General features: G+C 46.0%; 1 protein-coding gene across 1 annotated transcript in view; it reads right to left on the bottom strand.

Moving 5' to 3' along the window:
• Positions 1-21,517, bottom strand: part of FGF12 (fibroblast growth factor 12) — a gene marked incomplete at both ends in the record, with an annotated part of 99,035 nt that extends 77,518 nt beyond the window's left edge. Inside the window, 2 exons of the mRNA XM_082287956.1 lie at positions 299-409; positions 21,319-21,517. Of these exons, the coding sequence (XP_082144082.1) occupies positions 299-409; positions 21,319-21,517 (310 nt within the window). The remainder of the gene's footprint in view (positions 1-298; positions 410-21,318) is intronic.
• Between the last annotated feature and the right edge of the window lie 506 nt (positions 21,518-22,023).

Raw genomic sequence — 22,023 nt, 5'->3', positions numbered from 1 at the left:
TGGCATGTGTATAAATATAATCCTTCTCTTCTGGCAGCAATTCAAATCATGGGTTTTATTCTCCACCCCACCCAGATGGCAGTTACAGAATCGGGGCAGGAGGGAAGAAGATCAGAGAGGAAACATATGAAATTATACTGGCAAGATTTAAAGGGGAAGGATAGATAGAAAGAAATGTGCAGAAAACAGCTGTCTTCCTCCAAATTCGAGCTTTTCAAAAATGAAGCTGCACAAGTGAGACCCACTAGGTGATGCATTTCATTGTAATTGGGTTGCAAAACAGGCTAATTTTTCTTACTGTAGTCACTGTTTTCGTCCTTGGTCCCATCAATTGTACCATCTGGGTGCATCTGCAGGAAGTATTCCTGCTGGCTGAATAACCTTGTCACAATTCCTTTCAGCTGGGGTTCTGCAAAACAAAAATAATAATTATTACCAGATATACTGAGTAGCACAAGACTGAATTTGCTTGTCCCCCATTAAGCCCTGAGTAAATGTAGAAGTGCTTAGCAGGAAAGACAACTTTTGGTGACTCCTTTCAAGCATGGTTGTAAAATATTCATATACAATACACAGACATACAGGTAAATAAAACTGAGATCAGATGAGCAGGTAAAATGAAATGCATACTTGGTGCTGTAGAAATAGATTATGGAACATCAATTCTCTGTAAGTTACCTACCAAATAGTAGTATTTAGACAGTTGATGTATTTGGAATATGCTGCTTGTTCAGAAGAGTATTTGCTAGCACTGTTGCAAAGAATGTGCCCATTGTTTCTTATTCTGCTTGTGAAGCCAACTACCTTGCTTTTTGTACGGTTGAGTCACTGTCATGCAGTGACAGTTTTATGCCAATGAAAAGCTATTTAAATCACTGGTATTACAGTGGTGTAAACCCAGAGCAACCGAGTGCCGAATCAGGGCTGCATGTGAGTCCCACTCTGTGGGACTTGGGGAGCAAAATTCAAAAAGGAACAGACACAAGACACCTCCAAAACTGACCTCTGAAGCATTTATGGGCACCTTGGACCACCTCTGTTTTAAAATCCTGCATGTTCCCCCCCTCCTGAAACATGCCACACACTCTGGCAGATTAGAATCTTTGTCTCCAACAGGGACCTTTTCCCAGCCCGTGTGTATCATGAGCCAGCCATGCCCTGGCTGTGTCTTCCTATTGCCTCTGCAACATTTTATACCCTCCTGCTGAAGGGGAAAAGGAAAACATGAAAAAAGCAAAACCAATTTGAACTTTACATGACAGAGGTGTCGTGCAGCTTTAACTGTCTCCTCATCACCCAACTGATCAAACACAAACTAAGTGGTCAAAACTAAATTCAATTGTAATCATGCAAGTCTTAAAATTTGTTACAGGCATTGCTGCTGGAACACTAGTGAGCTGGCTGCATGTGAGCAGACACACTCGCTGGATGGAGAAGATCCTCCTTGTGTGACGGGAGGTTGTGGTTTTACATGACCACCCACCAAAACTAAATAAATAAGACCTAATTACTGCTGGCTCAATGGACAGGAAGGAATCCAGCGTAGCATACCAAAATCTCATCAGGCTCCTGCTTTTCATGCCCCCAGTGAGGCTGTTTAATAAGCCATGGTCCTTACATAACCGTGGTCACGTTGTGTGTTAAGTGTTCCCATCCGGAGCTGCATCACTGCACGACTCCCCTTTGGGGAACCCTCGCCCTGCTCTCCTGCACTCACAAGCCCCCTGCAGCAGCAGTGGGGATCTCAGATGCAGACAGGCTGCAGGCGCAAAGGATTTCAGTTGCAGCAATCCCTACACCAGCCAGGGGAGAGTCAGGTACTTTCTCATAGCTACAAAAGCCACTGAATAAATCAGATCAGCTGGTTTCTATGCTGCCTTAAAAAAGAAGTGATTTCAGTGCCGTGAGCGCTGTAGGCTGCAGTCAGGCTTTCTCCCAGCAAGACTCAATGTTAGGACAGTAAATAAGTACAGTTGTACTGGTCCTCTACTAAGAGCTAGTGTTGGTCAAGCCAACACATGTCAAAATGACACTTAGCAAAACACTTAGCTCATTCTTCTTACCTAAATGAATTATCTATTTTGTTGAATGCAGAAGCTTGATTTAACTTGCTTTTCATTAGAAAATCTCATCAAAGCTAGAGGAAATGAAAAGCTGTATTTTCAGGCACAGATGCCTGCACCACCTTCCTCAGGTCTGTCCCTTTCCTCCCTTTTATCTAATACCACAATAGTAAAGGCACTAATAGGCACTCTTTGATATGAGACACCTACATTTGAATCCCTGAATGAATCTTAGCCTCAATTTTACTCGCTGGTTAAATTTTAATGTTTAAGTACTTTGCACGAAATGGAAGAGCTCCCAGAAGGAAAGATATAGAAGATAGTCCTGCAGTCTGAGGCTTTCTGTACGCTGGAGAAGTGGGGAGGTCTTGTCTTCAAGCTTTCTGAAGAGGAGCAGGGAGAGAAAACAACCTGACCTTATCTCTTTTCTTTGGAAGATGACTTAGCTACAGGATAGAATTAGAATAGCACCTTTTCCTCCTTCTTTGGGATGCAAACTATATTTCAACCATGCAAATCATTTTGGAAAAGGAAAATCTCTCCCACTTCTACTAAATAGACTACCAAGTAAAACACTGACCAAATCTGTTTATTATTAAGAACTTATCACATTTTTAGAGTTTATCAGAATAGCACCCAAGATCCCCTGATGTTTCCTTGTATCCTTTCTATAGATGCAAACAGAAAGCTGTATCACCATAGCAAATACAGGGTAAAGCTCCAGGGTCCCTTTTCTATTACTGACCTGACAGACACCTGGTCAGCCTTAACAGCTGCCCCCTTCATAATGCCAGCCTTTTCTGAGTCATTGCCTTCCTAGGGACAAATTGGAAGGGAAATCTTGTCTTACATGACCTGGTTTTGCTGAACTTTAAGGCTCACACCCACACTCAAAAGTAAAACTCAAAGGGAGTGAAGCAAAGAGTTCTCAGCCACATACAAAACCACATTCCTCCTGGCCCTAACATAGTCTGAAAGCAGCGGAGCTCCTGTCTCTCCTCACTGCACAGATCCTCTTCTGCAGGAACATCCCTGCCCAGACTCTTTTAGGATGCCCTGTAGCACCAGCAAAAAATGCCTCTTTCAGACATTGAAGGATCAGAGCACTTTGAAGACACACAGTCTCTCCTTCCCTGGTTTCTGTATTTCCGTGGGTCTCTTTCTATAGGAGAGAAGTACTGGTGAGCAGCTGCACCTTTGGGTACCTTTACCTACCTGAACTAAACACAGAAGCAGTGCAGAGAGGTGCACAGCCAGCAGCGAATTCTCTCCTCTAATGCAAAGAGGGTTGGGAAGTTGCCTGGGCAATGGGAGATTTGTCTCACACAGTACAGCCATCTCTCCACCTGAACTGGTCTCTCTTTGCATCCTCAAACCCCAACAGGCTGGCCAGGCCAGGTCCATAGGGTCTAGAAACCATGTGCATCTCTGCAGTGCCTGCAAAGGAACCAGCTCGAACACGAACAGGTGCACAGGTGACAACAGCTGCTGGAGTAGCTGCTTCCCACCAGGGAACCTCTTGTCTTATGTCTGGGCACGAAGTGAGCTACTGGGATTTGCCATTCACACCGTAAGCAGTGTGGTTGGAGGCCTACAGACAAAATTTTAGGCAAAGGCAACTTTTAACAAGGAACAAGGATTTATCCATCTTTCCCTCTCACTATGGAACTACTACCTGAAGAGAAAATTGTATAATCACAGGACAGGAATTTTCCTACTAGCCCAGACGTAAAATGTTGCACGTGACTTTTAAGAGACCTACTTTTGTCATATCATATATTTTAACATCACTTCTTTCCATCTACAGAGCAATTTTATCAGTCTTCCAGCACTGCTAACCCTTATGCTGCAGCATTTGTGCTGAAAACCTCAATTTATAGAATGAAACCCCTCAAAACCAGTAAGTCTCCTAGTCAATTAAGGATGCTGAGACACCCTGATAAGTCAGAAGAGAAAGACAATGAAATAGACTGACAACTTTTCAGTTTTGCAATAAAAAGAGAACCACCCTTCCCAGCAGACAATATTGACAGTGCTTATTGGAGTACCAGAGGGAAAAAATACAATAAAACCCCACAACCTTGATACTTTTTTTTGTCTATACTTTCCTCAATGATACTGCTCTAGGCTATAATCGACAAGAAAGATAAGCAAACCGTAAAATAAAGAGAAAACATACAGCACAGATAAGCAAAAACTCTGCTCTGAGCATTTCCTTTCTATAATTCATAGAATGTACCACAAATCAAACTTAAACCTACTCCCTAACCTCAGCCTTGTACAGCAAATGGGACCCAAATCCTCTTGCTTTTAAAGGCACAATACTGCATAACACACTTGGGATAAGCCTATTCCTCCCACTCAGGCTCCTCCGTGTGTGCTTCTATTCTGCTGTAGAAGCAGCTTTCCCTGCAGAGATGGAACTGAACTAAGATGGACAAGACTTCAGCACCAACTTAGTGTCTCCCTAAACACAAAGTCAAGCACTTTAGAATGGATTTAAGAAAGATGTTTTTGCTGCCTTAATCCCAAACTACTGACTCAACAGAAGAGATTTCCATGCAGCTTGTACTCCCAGTGCAGACCCCATACTACCAGGTTTCCCATGCAGTATACAAAGGGATATTTTTATCCCTACTTTATAAGCAATACTGCTATACTTTAGGATGCTTTCCTTAAAGATCCTATTCTAGTTGCTCATATACAGCTATTGAGGGCTGGGGAGTACTGGAGAAAACTCAGTGGACTGTACGCAGGTGCAGTAAGCTCAGTTCCTTCAAATGTGGCAATTCCAGAAGATGCAAGGGAAGAAGATCATGCTCAGGAAGCACCACAATGGGGACACGAGAGTGCAGAACAGAACAATAACACAAAGCAAGACTAAGCTGTAACTCTCCTAGTCTGCAGGATCTGCCAGACTGGGCACTTTCCCTACAGTGAAGACACAGCTGACACCTAATGACCCTTCTTAGAGCAGTCATCCACTAACAACTCACTGAACATCTCCTGAAGGGCATCTTGCTTGGTTACCCCTTCCACAGGCCAAACTCACCATTTCTGCCTGCCCTGCTTTTAACTTTCTGAGCCCTTTGGCACAGCTGAGGGTAACTAAATCATGATCTGACTGCTAATCTTCCTGTCTCTTCTTAAATGGTAATGTGATGCTGCCATTATTCACTTCTGCTGTCCTGCTGCTGAGCCTTAAAGTCATCTCAGTTCACCGTGAGCTGCTGTGCTTCCTGCCTTATTATGCAGCTACACAGTGATCTTCATCCTCCTGGGGCTTGCCAAGGACATGATAGTTGCAGGGTGCTCACATGTACTTTGTTTGATCTCCAGAGACACACTCACTGAAGGCCAGAGTATCATGGCTGTATCACCTGCTCTGCAGTCACCTCCCTCACCTTCAAGCTGCAGGCGTTGTTGAAGATATCTGCTGTGTGCTATGGGGAAAAGAGAAAGAGCACTGACAGAAATATCCCTCTTTAATGATCTTTTCAATTAGATCTCCTACTTAAGGTGAGTAAGCAACTCACCCCTTAACTGGAAAATGGAGAACACTCAAGTGTAATAACTCCCCTTAATGCAGAGAGGAGCTATGAGGTTATGCATTAATGCAGCATTTAGCAAAGCCCCACTTGAGGGCACCAACTCTTGTTTATTTCCACCAGCGAAGCAGCAGCACTAAACCCCTGCAGGAGGAACCCCACTCTCTTATCATCATTGCAGGGTAGCTCAATTTGCTCCAAACCCTGACCTCTGGAAGACCAAAGAATAGGGCACAACACCCTCTTCCAGCTGCAACTCCACTATGGAAGGCAGTCTACTATAGTCTCATTTCTTGTAACTCACAGAATGCCCCTTATTACGGCAACGCAATGGCCTGAGGCTGCAGCAAGCCAGTCCCCACTTTGCCTTGGGCTGGGAATTATAAAAGCACTCAACACAACCCTACTCAGAGAAGTCACCTTAATCTGAATTCTCCAACTCAATGGCACAGAACTCAGAGGAGCCACTTTTCAACGAACTCTTAAAAAAGATGAAGGGCTTAGTGACCTTTGAGGGATTTGAGCCACTGGCTCCAAGGATTCTTGCAATGCACAGCAATGCTCTTAGTTGGCAGGCAAGCCTCTACTTGAGGTTACTGGTGCAGAACTGCTTCTAAATCTAATCCAGAAGTTACTGGGCTGGGTGTCAGTGGTACTCAGTGTGGGTTATGGCATAAACTCTGAAGCTCTTGGGGTTACTGCTCTCTGCACAATGAGCTGTCAAATAACAGAGGACTCTGCAAGCTCAGATAGGAAGTAGCCATTTTCTATCCAGCAACCTGCAATAAGGTACAAGGAAGGTACCTACTGCAGAATTTCCACAGGTGACTTGCCCATTTGTTTGCTCTCTTTCACTGCAGCTCAGTGCCTCTGTCTGGTCTTAGCATAGCAAGGCTGTCAGATGCCAGCAGCAGGCTCCCATAACACTCCCTCTGGCACCTCCTAAGGATATTAGTCTGGTGAGGGAGAAAGCACCTCCAGCTCTCTTCTGAACCACCTCGGCATGCTGCTGACTCCCTTCTGTGCCTGTGCAACAGTTTTGCTGAGAATGTGACTGCAAACACAGGAACTGTAATACATCTCAGGAGCATATTTCACCTAAATGTTCTTCAAACATTTGTTTATTGCAATTAAACATTTTAGCCTGGAATTTACACATTCCATTATTCTTATTTTCCCCTATTCAGGCTGCAGCTGTCATAATGGGAGGTTGATTTATGACTCACCTAACCAGCACTCAAATCCTTAGCACACCAAACCCAGCATGCAAGTCAGAGCATAAACTGCTCCTAATTTACTTAGATTAACTCTGCATTTTAAGTGCCACTGCAGAAACCGCAGTTCCCCTCCCCTAAAAAGGATGGCTTCCAGAATACTCGGTAAGCCAGATTTTGCAAACACAAATTTTGTAGACAGAGAAGGGCACCGAAATCCCTCCTTCAGAAGTACAATATTAATGAAGGCTTGTAATAAATCAGCACAAAAATCAGGAAGCTCCATGCAGATTACTATGGTGACAGGCATCAGCACAGAACTCAGGGATGAAAAGCTGAGGGAGATAAATGTTGGGGTTATTTTCCCAGCCAGGAGCTGCCAAGTTCTCCAGGGTGTTTGGAGTTAAGATGAAGTAATTTGGCTGTCTCAAATTAAATGCATTACTGTCGACATTAAGTTTAATAGCTCAACTCCCAACAATGATTCACTGTATCCACCCAAACTGGGAAGCTCAGGAATAACACCACTTGCAGCTGTGACAGGAGCTGCTGCCCTTGAAGACCCAGAGTGTGTTTCCTCTGGCCAAACACCCCGACCCACTCTGCCATGTAGTGACCACGGCTCTAAGTCTTCAGCAGATGTTGCACATGGCTGGCTGTGGCTGTACCTGCAGTGAGTCACGCACAGAGCAGGTCAAAGCATCGTGAGCCACGCGCGGGGATCCTGGAGGACATTCCAACTGTGTCATGCAGGTGCGGAGGTGGGAAATCCTGTTGCAAAGCGCTGAGCGTTTTCAGCTCCCACAGGAGTTACTCAGTGCACAGAAGTGCACAGGCAGGCAAGACAGTTATTTCCCAGCCTCACAGTGTTTTCCAGTTTCTGTTGCTGAACTCAGCAGAACTGTTCGGAGCTGAAAGACAGGTATTCCTTGAGAAAGCCTACAAGCAGGTAGCCAGGATGGCCTGGACAATGCTGTCTGTAGCATCCTGAGTAACAGGCAGGGAGAGGGCCAGAGAACTGCAGAGCCTAGGGAGGTGAGTGACACGGGAGCATTTGTGTTTATTTGGATGTCTCCTCAGGCTGCCTGCACAGACAGCCAGTCATGGAGGGTAACAATGCCCAAGCATTATGGGGTTCTGTCGCAAAGCAGGCATCCAACCCCACCTTGCAAAGCCGCCATGAACCCCTTTAGCTTAGATACAGCCCTTTGGCTTAACACACTGGCACGTCACCCAGCCTGTGAGTAGGATGGAGAGGTATAAACAGACTTACTGACACCAGGAGTTGCTTACAAGGTCCGTGGTTTTGGTGGCACCAAACAGTCTATCCCAGCTCCTTTCCCAATGATGTAGAATGAAGGCTGTACCCAGCTTCAGTTTAACATGATTACAGGGATAGTGTCAGCCTCCAATTACAAAGCATTCATTTGGAGAATAAAATGGCTCTGGGACAACAGTGCTGCATGGCACACTCATGTATTTACTCATCTCAAGTGTGAATCTCCACCCAGGGCTAATAACTACAAAGAAACAACTGGTGTTTCCAGGATGCATTACATGAAATAACAGGCTGTGCTGGCAGGGCTGGCCTCTCTGTTTGAAGGACGTGCTTCCAAAAATGACATTTCCCTAACTCAAAGGGATGATGGGCTCAAGCCGTTGACAGCACCCATCAAAGCAATCGCCTCCTGTCACCATCAGTGAGTCACTAGAGCAGAATGGCACCTTGTAGGCAAAAGGAGCATCCAGAGAAGTGATTTCCTTTCCTGTGCTGGTGCCTGCCAGGAGGAATAGTAATTAGCTCTCCAGCATGGAACACAGCTGCCTGCCTGCACCCCTCCATGATGCCTGCTTTGCTCTTACAAACATGAGTCCCTCCAGGGAAGTCTTATTTCTCACTTGCAGAGTAGGTGGAAATGATATGACTGCATCTCTGTGGCATTTATGTAGGCCCTCCCATATCCAGGGAATCAGCTTCACAGGGATGTTAGTGAAAGTCTGAGGTAAGGGGCAGAGAAATTAGTCATATAAAGCATTGAAAATTGGGGGTGCCACATGGAATCACGGCTCCATGTCTGTGGATAGTCTTAGCACAGCCTGTGGATGTCAGAAGGTAGAGAAGTCACCCTGCAGCTCACCCACTCTCCCAGATCTGGATCCCATGTGACAGCCACCTAAGGTCAACCGCTCAAGGATACTGAGGTACAAAGTTGTGGGTGAGTTTTCCTAGAAGGCAAACACCAAACTAATGTACATGACATGAGCTACCCATTCTACACCAAGGACAAAACAGCCATCACAGCACTGCAGGGCCAAAGAGGAACCCAAACACCAGTGCAGGTGAAACAGTAGGACAGAAAAGTGGATGAGAAGTGACGGCCAAGCTGTCATCAGGTATTTTGGCACAGAATTGCTGACTACCTCTGGGTAAAACTGTCTAGCTGACTATTTTGCTGAAAAGCTCAGAGTAAGAGTAGATAAAGCTATACACAAACTCCATCTCACTAGCAGAAAAAAAGAGAGAGATCTGAAAATAGTGCAAGTTTTCTTTTTTTTTTTGACACAACTTTTACCTTGGAAATTTAATGAAAAAAATATTAAAAGAGCCAGAGATTAAATCCAAAGTTTCATTTTGAGTACAATGAAATACTGCATTAAGTCTGAATCCTCTTCTCCCCAGAAACTTCTTTTATTTGACCAGAGAACTAAAAAAATCAATTCTTCATACAGTTCACTCCCAGGTTTGTCTCTGCCTCCCCCAGGATGCAGTTTATGTTGCTTTGTTGATCCAGTGTGTTTTAGCAGCAGACAAAATTTCAAAACATTTCCCTTTCAAGAGAGCAATTTTCTACACCTGTATTGACTTGAGCTCTGATGATAAAACCAAAGCCAGGCAGGAACAAAAGGCATACAGGAGATGTACGGCTGTTCCAGAATTTATGCAGGATGAGCTTTTTCAGGTAAAGGAATTAAAAAAATGAGAAATTTAATGCAAAAGAAGTTGTAGCTACAGCTCCAAAGCTGTCATTTTCCAGCACAGTCAATGCCTTGGCTACTGAAGGTTAAAGCTTGCTCATAAGTATGGATAGCAGAGCATACAAGATGTATTATTTATTTTGAGGAACACCCTGCAATTATTCCTGACATATTGTGTAATTAGCCAAAATTACAGCATATTCACCAAGAGTGAAACAGAAGATAGCATAAATATTATGTATGAGCCCACAGTCAGTGAGCACATTTCATCTGGCTGCAGACGTGTCTCATGAACCAACCAAGCGTGGTTCCCTGGCCCCCTGGGCTGTGCCAGCTCCTGAGCCGACACCCACAAAGGGGAAGAAACATTGGGAGTAAAATCCTGACTTTCCCCATGCCAGTAATCAGAGCACAAGAGCTGCGGGAGGATTTAACAAATGGGAACAGCCACACTGCAGAGCTTTCAGGATGACTGAGCCCAAAGCCCACACCAGAGAAGAAGGGATATATTCCCACATACATTATCCCAAGAGAGGTGGAAAGGCGGGCTTGGAGGATGTCTGGAGAAGCTACTTGCTAGGGTTTGCTGCCTGGAGCTGACAAAAGGAGAAACTGAAAAGCAGCTCTGACCTCTTGCCATACTTGCAGCACCTCTTGGCCTGCAGTTTCCCAGAGAGAGGGTTTCCTACAGACCTACATGTCAGACCCATCCTAACAACTTGTTTGATGGCTCAGAAATCCTGGGGAATGTTGTGGGAGTGCTCTGCTGTGTGTACATTTAGAAAGACTTTGTTTTGTTCTCTTAACTCCAACATACAACATAAAACTTCTTGCCTGTTAATCACATTTCATCCTGGTTTCCTACAAAGATGTGGTTTGGATATTTGTACATTCTACCCAGAATTTGGTCCGTGGGAGGATGTACAAAACAAGTTTAAGAACATCCTTCTAAGGAATGCATATCTGGACTCAGCATAGGACTGAGGCTGGACCAATCAATAGTGGGGGTCCCTTTCAGCCCTGCTGCTGGATGACCATGATTTGGTGGCATTTATCACATTCTGTATTCAAGGCAGCCCATCACTAACAGTGCTCACATGAGCAAAGCAGACACCATCCCTGCTATTCAGGCCTGCCACAGTGCTGGGATTTATGCTATTCTCAGATGCTAAATCTCTTCACTTCCCCTATCAATCCCACAGGCCTGAAATACTGCAGAAACACCAAGAAGTCCCTCACACAAACAAAACATACTATGGAAACAACCACATCAATCTCCCACCCTGCTCTGAATGCCTAGAAAAGTAAATTCATTAAAATGGAAAATGGACAGAACATGCTACCAAAAAGCACTGAGCAGAAATTAATCACTTCAGATGCTATCGGTCCCGGGGAGGGCACCTGGTCCTACCAACACCGGCTCTCACAGAAGTGCCCTGAATAATCACTGGATGTCAACTCAGGGAAAAATTTGGGTCCCAGTGTCATTCTGCAAGCTTTAAATAGGCCTAAGTGATAACATCCTCTTTTGCTACAGTACTCCTCCTGCAATCTCACAGCATTTTCCAATGGATGAGCACGTGAAACTCCTTTATTTAACAGGTAATGAGCCTGTGATGTGGAAAAATTAAAGCTTGAATCAGTCGGGTTCTATTACAAGAATTTTTTTTGCTCACTGCACTAATGCAGCTTAAGCATTCCTGTAGCAGTTTGGAAGCATTTTTGACTCAAAATTATGATGTTACTAAATTTCAACAAATCTTACACAACACCCAAATGCATACTGAAAATGTGCTGCTTGTGCCATTCTGGTCTGAAACCTTATACATCAAAGAGCAAGATCATGCTAAAAATGGCCAAAACTCCACGTCACTTGAAGTTCTTTCCTTTTGCTTTGTGAAAATACACCTTTTTTAATCTGCATAATGATTTTAATTTTCCATTAAAGCCAAAGTTTCCTTCGAACTAATGAAAACACTCCAGGTGTGAGAAAGCCGTCATCCACTTCGCTCCATCTAAAGCCCTGTTTTAAATAATGATGATGTTTTATTGCTCATCTCTCAGCACAAACACCTCATTTCTGGTATCAGGTAGCCCTCAGGACTCCAGTTAAACAGGCAGGTTCACCTGCCACCCAAATGCTGTCTTGGAAGAGAGCTGAAATCAGTGAGCTCCCTCTCCAGGGATGAGCGTGCTGAGGATGACACAGTGCAGATGGAGTGAAAACAGAAAATGTGCCTCTCCAACAGGTTTCTGAACAGAGCTCCTGCTCCTCCAGCTCCCCAGGATGGCTCAGAGAGGAGCTCTCAAACTTCACCTGGTGCTTGCTAATCATTCAAGAGCTGCTATTGGGCTGTAGCTCTAAAATACTAAAATTTATTTAATGGAAAGTAGAGCTGTGTTACTGAAGAAATAGGAAGAAAAACAGAAGAAGAAATGTTTATGGATGCAACAAAGGTAGGAGTGGCACAGAATGAAATTAAAAGAAAGCCAAAAGAAATATTCAGAAATGTTTCATTACTGATGCTGTGTGCCTGCCAGCAGGCAGAGCCCGTACTGATGAGCACACCACCACACTATAAAAGCCAGCAGAGAACTACTGGTTACACCACACATTCTGCCAGCCTTTTTAGCCACCATCACAGACAATCCCCACGAGAGTGTGATGCTGATCACCAGAGAATGACCGCAGGGACGGCTGCAGATCGATACCAGAGGCAGCCAGTGACTCACCCCGGCTCCGGTTTCAGGAGCTGGGACAGGGAAAAGCACCAGCTCCAGAGTAGGTGGATCGTCCAAGCCCCTCACCTGCCAGCACCTGATCCCTGCATCTCCTGCAGCCCAGTGGCTCCCGTCCGCAGGGAACCCTTCAGCAACCCGACCCTAAGCTGGGCACTGAAAGCCAAAACCAGCTGTCTTTTTGCTAATATCTGCTGCTTCTCAATGTTCTGGAAAATGTGGACTGGCTTTTTGCAGCCTGGCTTCATTTGCAGCAGACCCAATCACTTGACCTTTTGCAAACAGTTTTGCTTTGGGGGATGAATGAAATGTATTTATTTGGCAGCTCAGGCAACATGGGTGGCAACTGCTAGGCAAAGAAACTATCTGTGCAGCCAGCAAGGGGAGGGGACAGCCAACTATGCTATTCTAGATAAATATCAATTAAGTGAGCATGTTCTATTAACCCCAAGACCTATCTCTTTTGTTCCTTCATTTCAATCAAAAATGCTTAAGTATCTCAAGAAAGGAACATTTCAGGGGGATTTTACCTTTATCATAACTGCAATTGCGTTTCAGCTGGAAAAGAGGCACTAGTAACAGAATTACATTGCCTCTCTGTGGTTATTTTGCCAGTTCACAGCATGTAGCTGTCCACTGGATGTTAACACATGCCCTTAACAGAGCAGGCTGCTAGAGGGAAGGTGAGACAGGAGTGCACACAGCACCCCATGGATGCTGCTGTGGGATGTGGGAAAAGTTCTGTGCCCTCCATCACTGTAGTGACTGCATCTAGCCCTGGGTCTTCATCCTGACATACAGCCCCCACCATGAGAGGCAACCAGCCACTTTCTGACATCTAAAGATGAAGTTGTGCACTCCAAGCAAGAACTATTATGCTGAGAAGGTCCCAGGAAGGACAGGGAGCACGGGCAGGTGACAGCATAACTGCTCCTCTCCTTTCACCACAGCTGCCCACCTTCTGGCCAGTGAAGTGCCACAGATCCATAGCTGAGAGTTTCTCTTCAGGAACACAGCAGTGCCAGCCAAGCACCATCAGAAATCGAGTTTGTTTTTGTGCTCAGTAACACTGAAAGACTAGAGGGCACTGATGCAAATCAGACTGAATTGGACAAAATTCCACCTCCCACACAAAACTTCAGGTACAACAGGTGCACGTGCTGCCAAGAAAAGAGAAGAGCTGCTACTGCTACCTTGCTATTGAGACAAGAGCTCAACAGTCTCCCAAATGTAGAGCTCTGCCTAGAGCAGCAGAACCCCAAGCAGCATCTCCTCAGTGGGTACCCCAGCACAGCAGAACAGTCACCTCCTTATGACAAACCCAAAGCCACAGAGCAGATGTAGGAGCAGAGCTGCACAGACCATGATGCTGCTGCTTCTAGCACTAACCTTCATCTCCCACTACAGCCCACTCCACAGGGAAAGGGCAGAGAGCAGAAATGCCCTGAGGTGCTGCATGGAGTCCCATCACACCAGCAACCAGCCAGCAGCTCCTCCCAGAAGACAAGGGCTCAGGACCCAGGCCACCACCCTGCCTCCAGGTTCATGGCTTTGTTTCTCTATCACCTTTAGCCAGGGCATTCTGGAATGAACACAGGACAGCAGAGGTGTTTGACAAGTGCCAGCTTGCACCCAGGTAAATTTTCTCAGCAGCCACATAAGCTCCATCAGGGTGTCAGAAAGTCTCATTTCAGTGCTCAGAACAAGCACAGTTATTTGTCTAAGCTGCAGCGTGGGGGCTGGAAAAGCCAAAGTGAGTGGTCTGCCTGAACAGTGAATCCCACAGTCGTGTTCCACAGCTCTCAAGAAAGATGCCTTCTGCTTTACCATTTCAGAAATGTGTTATAGCTGCTATTTTCAGAGGTACTGTTAAGAAGCTGTAGCCCTACAGCCCTGTGACCGTGCTGCACAAACTCAGTCTCCGCACTGACTCCCTCAAAGCACAAACCCCTCCATTCCTGCAAGCTGGATGAGAGGCACCCATGAGCGTGTCTGTGGTTCTCCTACAGGTTTTAATAGAGATGCAAAGTAAAACCAGCCTCTGGAAAGGCCGAGTTATTTCAGGACTCTGACACATGTCAGAACAGGGTGAAGATAAAACAATAGATGTAGTAGCTTACTCCATGCTCAGAAAGGATAATGCATTAACATGAAGAATCTTGTGTTAGCTGGGGAATAGAGATGAACCACACACTGAACAGGAGAACAGAGTACAAAGGCACTGCTTCCTGGTAGACTACAGCCTGTACAGCCCAGGCACAGAGTAGATGACTTCAGTACAGGTCACATCTCAAGACATTTCCAAGGTTAAGACACAACAATAATGCAGTCATGGCAATGACACTACGACAGCATACAGAAACGTATCTGTACTCAATGGTTAGCTCTTTATTTAAAAGTTAGTTCTTTGGAGCTGCTTTCTCTGACCTGTTCTTGTCTGGGCTCTTGGTCACCCCTTCTGCCAAGCCATGGAGTTTACAAATATGAAAGGGATATCAATCTCTTACATGTTTTGCTTGATAAAATTCTTCCTTTGGTTTTAGTAATAACAAATCACAGCTTGGTTTCAACTGTGCAGAAGTAGAAAATCACAGAAATAATGTGCACATAACTGTTCAGAAGGATAGATCAAATGAAACAAATGTCAGAGGGATGAAACAAATGCCTACCTGGCCACTGTGGTTCATGGTATTCCTGTTTGGGGAGGGGAAGGAAAGAAAGCAGATAAGCCCGAGTATGTTTGCACTTGCTACCTACCACAGAGACTCATGATTATGTTTGTCTTTTAAACAGCCTCGTCAGCTCCCATGGCAGCTCTGCTCTCCTCACTGCCCAAGTGAAGCTGATGATTGTTTTGGTTAATAGATAACTTCTCTGTTAAAATATGTAGTATCTGGGCTACTGAAATTCTAAATTTGCGTTGAATTCAGCAAAGCAAGGAAGGAAAAAAACCTTGTCTCCATTTTGGTATTTTTTTGGAACTCAAGCTTTTGGGTTTATATTTCAAAGGAACATTTCATTTAGAAGAAAACCTTCAGAAGAAAGAAAAATACACATATAAAAATCTTCCAAATGCAATTGCACCCTCCCCGCCCCCCCCTTCCCCAAAAAAAAGACCCAACAGCTGTATCAGTCAATGGTAAACTGATTTATATGGATCTTTCATGGGGAAGGAAAATAATCACTCATCAAACACTTTTTGCCCTGACTCTTCCATTTGGCTGGTGACGGAGGAATCAATCATTTCTATTGCTCTAATGGTGAGCCTCTGCTGGCTAACGATTTCCACTGCTCTCACAAGCACAGCTACCCCTGAGGCCATGGGGACAGAAGATATCTATCCCTCTCAGAGCTTGGATGACTTCCATGGATTTTCTTGGCATCAACCACACTCAGTCCAGAACTAGTACAAAGTGGCTTACTGACGGACATGCTCGCCCATAAGCTGTGTTGGGAAGCAGGCTGGCAGCTCAGTTTTCCATGCTCTGGAGAAAGCCAGGAACCTGCAGCTCTTCCCCAGATTTTAGAGACCGAGAGCTTGGGGCTGCTATCTGGCCTCCCAGTAACCGAGCGCAGCCACGCACCACGACAGCCACCACATCTGCAAGTCACAAATGTGTGCGATACCACCCCCAGGGATCAACTGGATAAAATGAAACCCATCTGCCGAGCTGTCATGAGCTGGAGGGAGCCTCTTCCTCCCTCCTGATTATTTTGGCATTCATTAGCCCGAGTAGCACAGAAGGAGCTTACAGCACCGCCGGCAGACCTGCGACAGACTGCCCCAGCCAAGGAGGATGGATGCCTTCGAGGCTGTGCCCTTCCCCTTGGTGTTATCCAGGCTCATGTCTGGCTGGAGACTTGGCATCCATGCCCTTATCTCAGCTAGCACTTCTACAAGCTCTTGCTGTCTAGGTGATGCCACATTTCCAGCCATTTCCATTCCTGTCAGCCACTTCTTAGATACAGGACACAGCACCAAATTCTGTGGAGGAGCAGGCAGAAGAATGTGATGGACCCCCCCTTGGCTGGGCACACACCCAGACATGCATGGACACACTTACAGAGAAGAGCTGGGATCCAGACGCAATCATCCTGCAGGGAGCAGCTATGCCCTGGGTAATGCAGCTGGCATTTGGACAGTAGCAACAGAGGGGACAAATTCTACAGGTTGGGCAGATATTACAGCTGTTCTGAGATGTACCACTCCATAAAAGGAGGCAAGGACTATGAGCTAAAAAGGTGGTTTTTACCCTGAGCTTCAATTATCATTTTCACCCTGCATGAAATCAGAAAGGACTTCAGGATTTAAGTCCGGGAATTTAACAGCTTGCAGATGACAGACTTCTCAAATGTTTTAAATAAATCTCTGAATGAACAAAGTCTTTCTACGTCCTTCAACTAAAGTTGCTCTTATATTTTACTTATACTGCTGCAAAAATATCTACATCCATATATTTAAGTTCCAAATCTCTATTTATTATTCAAAATGAGAAATACCGCAAAGGGAAAACATGGTTTAAGTTATTGCTTTTTTCCTACATGCAAGCCATTTCCTTCACTTTGGAAGAAGCCTTTATATATCCTTAAGGAAAAACATCCTTTCCCTGGAAGAGCCCAAAATATGTATCAGGCAGGGGGGAAAAAAAGGAATTAAAAAAATGCATTCTTTTTTCCTGGGGTGAAAAACCTGTTTGAGAATGAGCTCTGCATTCTAAACTGGAAACTCATCTACAGAAGCAACATATGAGGGGACAGAGACAATGCTATACAGTGCCTGGCATGACCTGACCCAAAGCTGCCTCAATTCAAACATGATTTCCCCAAGTAATAACACCCTTTCAGTAGACTTCACTTGCATAAAATTTCTAGCAATCCCCAGAGATATTGTGCCTGATGTTCCAGTCTGTTTCCCTTCGTGCAAGGCTGCTAAACTGCTCAGTTTTGCTGTCCAGTGGCCATGGCATGATGGAAGGCCACCTCTACCCCAGCCCTCTGGGGTGTGCTCTGCCTGAGAAGATGGTTGGTGAAGCAACAGTGACAGCTTTCACAAACAAGCTGGACCCACCAGCCCAGGCTCTCCAGACTGCTATAAAACAGCCGAAGAAGGGACGTGCTTGGATGCTTTAATTCAGACACAAATGAGATGAAAGTACTTTTGTTCAACTATTTGTTAGCAGGGAAGCCACGTGGAGAGAGCTGCTTGTCTAGTCTTCTGCATTCAATTCTTGGATCCATCAGTCCCTGAGGAAGAATCCACCTCTTGAAGCTGCACCAACAAGCCATGCCACACAGTAATTTCTTTTAAATCCTCTATCGAGTCACTATGGTTTAGAGCAAAATATATAACTTATAGATGTACAATTGTAGCAAATGACCTGTATTAACTCACAATAATGGGATTAAGCCCCCATGTGCAAATGTTCAGTTTAGTCCACAGCACTCAGTGTCCTTATTTGGCCTATTGTAAACTAGTAAGTCATGGAGCAAAACACATGCAAGAGCTCTAAAAGAACATGGTGTGCCTGTAACACAGCTGCCTTTTCCTACTGAAAAGGCAGACAAAACTAGTTCTCATTTTACAACACGGTCCCTATCGCAACCAACAAACGAGATGTTTCTGCAGTCTGTTTTCCCCAGAAGCTGATAGCTTTGATTATACAAGATATCCCTGCATGGATCTGGTTCCCATAGCTTGCCAAAATCTGCGACTACTCATACCCAGTATGCGAGACTCAACTGCTCCGGGGTGCAAATTCTCCCTTCCCATACGAGAGCAGGAGTATGTCACCCTCACTTCACACAGGCTGCAAAGTGGAGCACAAGGTGCCAGCCAGTGCCGAGTACCTCTGCTCACCCACGTCTTTACTGAATATTTACAGTACTGTTTGAATCACATATTAAAACATGTATTAAACCGCTTACTTAATTGATGTAAACTCACACAGTTACTTTACAGAAGCAAACAGCAAAGGGAACGTGAACCTCCATCAGAGCTGTATTTGTATAAGGTGCAAGCTACAGCTCCACCACTGCTGCATCCTGAGCTCAGTGGCAGCAGGGCCCAAAGCGTGGTGTGCTGGTACCAGCATCAGGAATTAGGTCTCTGTGTCAGGTAACTGCTCCATAGCTGGAGTTAGTCTCACCTTCCGTAAAATTGGAAGAATCCTCTCCATTTGGTAGAGCTTGTTGAGTACTATAGATGAGAACCACTCTGTAAATTTGAAGTATTTTGACAGTTACTCCCCATAGTTGTAAGACAAGGTCATGTTTAAAAAGGTAAGGAGAGATCCCCTAGCACTGTATAATCTCCAAATACCACTGTACCTCTTTTGAACATCGGTGTTTCTCTCATTCCCTTCAATGACTTGCAAACTACTGAACCAGCATACCATTAAGTACACATAATCACTGGGGTTGTGGGTCCCTGCACAATGTATGCACATTTCTTTAAACCACTTTCAATTCATTTGCATGTCATTTTCCGTGCAGAAACTGAATTCTGAAATGAGCAGGTTATCTGGGCACAATACACTCCCTTGAATAAACAGTCTGAGCAGCAGAATGCCTGTGGCCTGTTGCCTCCTGAGCAGCACACCCAAGACCAGGAATACAATGTATCAGCGAAATAAATCCCTATTTAAAAGATGGAGGTAGGGAACTAAAGCAGACACAGTCCACAGCCTAGGAAAGGACACTAGGATATTTTTCATAGCAACTTAATTCCTCTACTTCTTTGATTTTATAAAATGAATACAGTACTGGTTACAAGGGGCTGACTGACAGCTCTAAAGATTGAGCAGTTCTATTTTTACAACACTGAGTAGTACTGATCCTCCTTCTAAGTCAATAAAAAGATTCCCTTAAATCACTCTGGACTGTAAGTTATCGAAAACATTCCTCAGCATGAAAGTCCATGTAAGTGTAGGGAATTCTTAAAATTCATCGATTCTTCACAGGCATTTACTGAATCTAAGGAAGCAGAATTGGACCTGTGCAGCTAGGAGCACTGGGGTAGGACCAACAGAAAGCCTTCCCAACCACATCCTGCTGGAAGCCACTCAAACTTTAATGAGACAAAGCATCTTGAAATCTAGGTAACAGTCTACACTTCCCAGCCCTATTAGTCCTTAGGAGACCACACTTAATAGCAGATTAAAACAGAGAGGAAAGAGAAATAGGAAAAGATTACATCAGTGAGACTCCCAGCTCATATTCTTCATCCTGCAAAGAGTGATTCCCAAGACAAAATGCCAACATTTTCTGGGCAAGAGCCGTGTTCTGGTCTTGGCTCACAGATTAGCTAATATATAGGATAGTCCAGCAAGCCACCAGTCATCACAAGTTGAGTAGGAAAAAAAAGATGGGCAACTTTTTTCCCTTTGAATATTTCAAGTCATGCTATATTGTATGTGTTTTACAGCCTCTTGTGATACCTGCTTTAAAGCAGACCATTCAAGAAACCAGTTTGCACAGCCTAACCCATGCATTGAGTCTCCAAACATTCTCGTAACTAAATATGGTCCCTGCCCCACAGCCTGTGAATCTGGAGTGCTGACAGCAAACCAGAGTAATTATTCTTTCCCCTTTGTTGACAGTGTTGACAGAAGTGACCTTCTATGGTCAGGTCACTTCTTTGCCCCATTTCCTTCCCTTGTTCAGATGAGTACAGGTCATGTGCCTCAGTCTACAGATCAGAAGAGCAGCCTGACACCTCGGTGGAGAGCCATTACCAAGACACCCCAGCTTTGGAGAAGGGGCTTCATGATGAGACCAATCAACAAACACAAAACCAGTGTACATAGAAAACATGGGAGGGTTACACAGGTTGATAGTACATCCTGAATGGCTAAGTGAATAAGTATCCCTCTTTTTTAACCATTATACTGAAGAACACCTGAGAAAACTACGTCTTCACAGCAGCTTCTCAAACTAATCTCTGTTTTCTTACCTTTATGGTGATTTATAGCAGTGAAAAAAATAAAGCAAGACATAAATCATAATTCCACTCAGAAATCATGGAGGGCCTATTCTTGCCAGGTGCTGAGTTCTCACGCCTACCAAGGACAGCTGAGAGCACAAAGCAATGCTCAGAACTGAAACTGTGGGTGGTGGGACTTCATCGTGGGAATGTGAGCAGTGTGTATACTGGGGCAAAGTTCTTCACAAGGAACCAAGACTGAGCACACACAAGCACAAAAGAATAAAGGAAAGAAAGAAGACAAAAAAGGACCACCCTAAAGAGCATTTCTAGGTCCTTGCAAGCTCAGGATCAGGTGCAACCATCGTGCAGCTGCCATTGAGAAAGCTTTCTAAGCTAATGAAATTCCCTATGCAACTCTGCTCGTGAAGTAGCACTTGATGGATTTAGTTATCAAATGGCCACAATTTTAACTGATCCTCGGCTTATCGATTTCCTTATCTCCATGCAGAAAATAAGAGACCATTTAAAAACTTATCTACAAGGAAATAGAAAAATACAATTCTGGGTGAAGCTCACATAGATGAAGCCGCTGGGCCACTCCCGCCGGAGGACCCGCTGTGCTCACGCTTCGGACAGTGGTGGAGGGATGCTGGCAGCAGGTCACTGCCCACCCATCCCATCAGACCAGGGGAGGAGATCCGCCAGGACCCAAGTCAAAGTTGAGCGCGGAGCAAGCCTCGTCCCCAGCCGGTACCCGGCGGCGCCGGGAGCGCCCCGGGGCAGCCATCCCGGCGGGTCCGGGGCTGCCCCCCTCCGTAGAGTGGGTTCCCACAGCCCCGGCCCGCCGTACTCACCCGGTCTCCTCCTCACCGGCCTTTTCCTGCCGCTGCAGAAGCGCACTTTGCTGAAGACCCCCAGGACATGCCTCTCGCATAGGGAGCGCCCGTCCTTGCTGGGGCTGGAGCGGCGCTTGGAGGCGGACACCCGGTCGCTGTTGGACTCCCTCGCTTGCCGCTTCTGCCGGATCAGCGAGCTGGCGATAGCCGCTGCCATCGCCGCTCATGGGCCCCCCTCGCCGCTCAGCTCCGGGGTGCGCCGCCCGGGCGCGCTGGGGCCGAGCCGCCGCCGCGCCCCGCGGGGACCGGGACAACCCGCTTAACGCGCTGCAGCCCCGAGTCCCGGCGCCAGGGAGGGCTCAGCCGGCCAGGCGGAGCAGGGCGCCCAGGCTAACAACCATGGCTGGACGCCGGACTCCGCCGCCCATGGGTCTGTCCCCAGGGAGCGCAAATCCCGGCGCGGGCGGCCGTCGGCGAGACCCCCGGCCGGGTTGGCAGCGCCGTGTAGATCCGGGAGTGGCCGCCCCGCTGGCGAAGGTCCGCTGTGTCCAAAGGATAGGGGGACGCGGAGGATCCGCGGGTCCCTGCGGCGCGGTGCCGCTCTGCTCCACCCGGGCGCAGGCGGCGGCGCTTCCTCCCTCCGGCCGCCCTCCGGCGAGGGGCTGTGGGATGAGTCAGAGACCCCTCGGCCCGCGGGCAGCCCCGGCCCCAGCGCGGTGGCTC

Source organism: Coloeus monedula (assembly GCF_965178545.1).
Source record: "Coloeus monedula genome assembly, chromosome: 10".
Classification (NCBI taxonomy): Eukaryota; Metazoa; Chordata; class Aves; order Passeriformes; family Corvidae; genus Coloeus; species Coloeus monedula.
The sequence above is the reverse complement of the archived record's forward strand: the minus strand, read 5'-3'. Positions and strand labels throughout refer to the sequence as shown.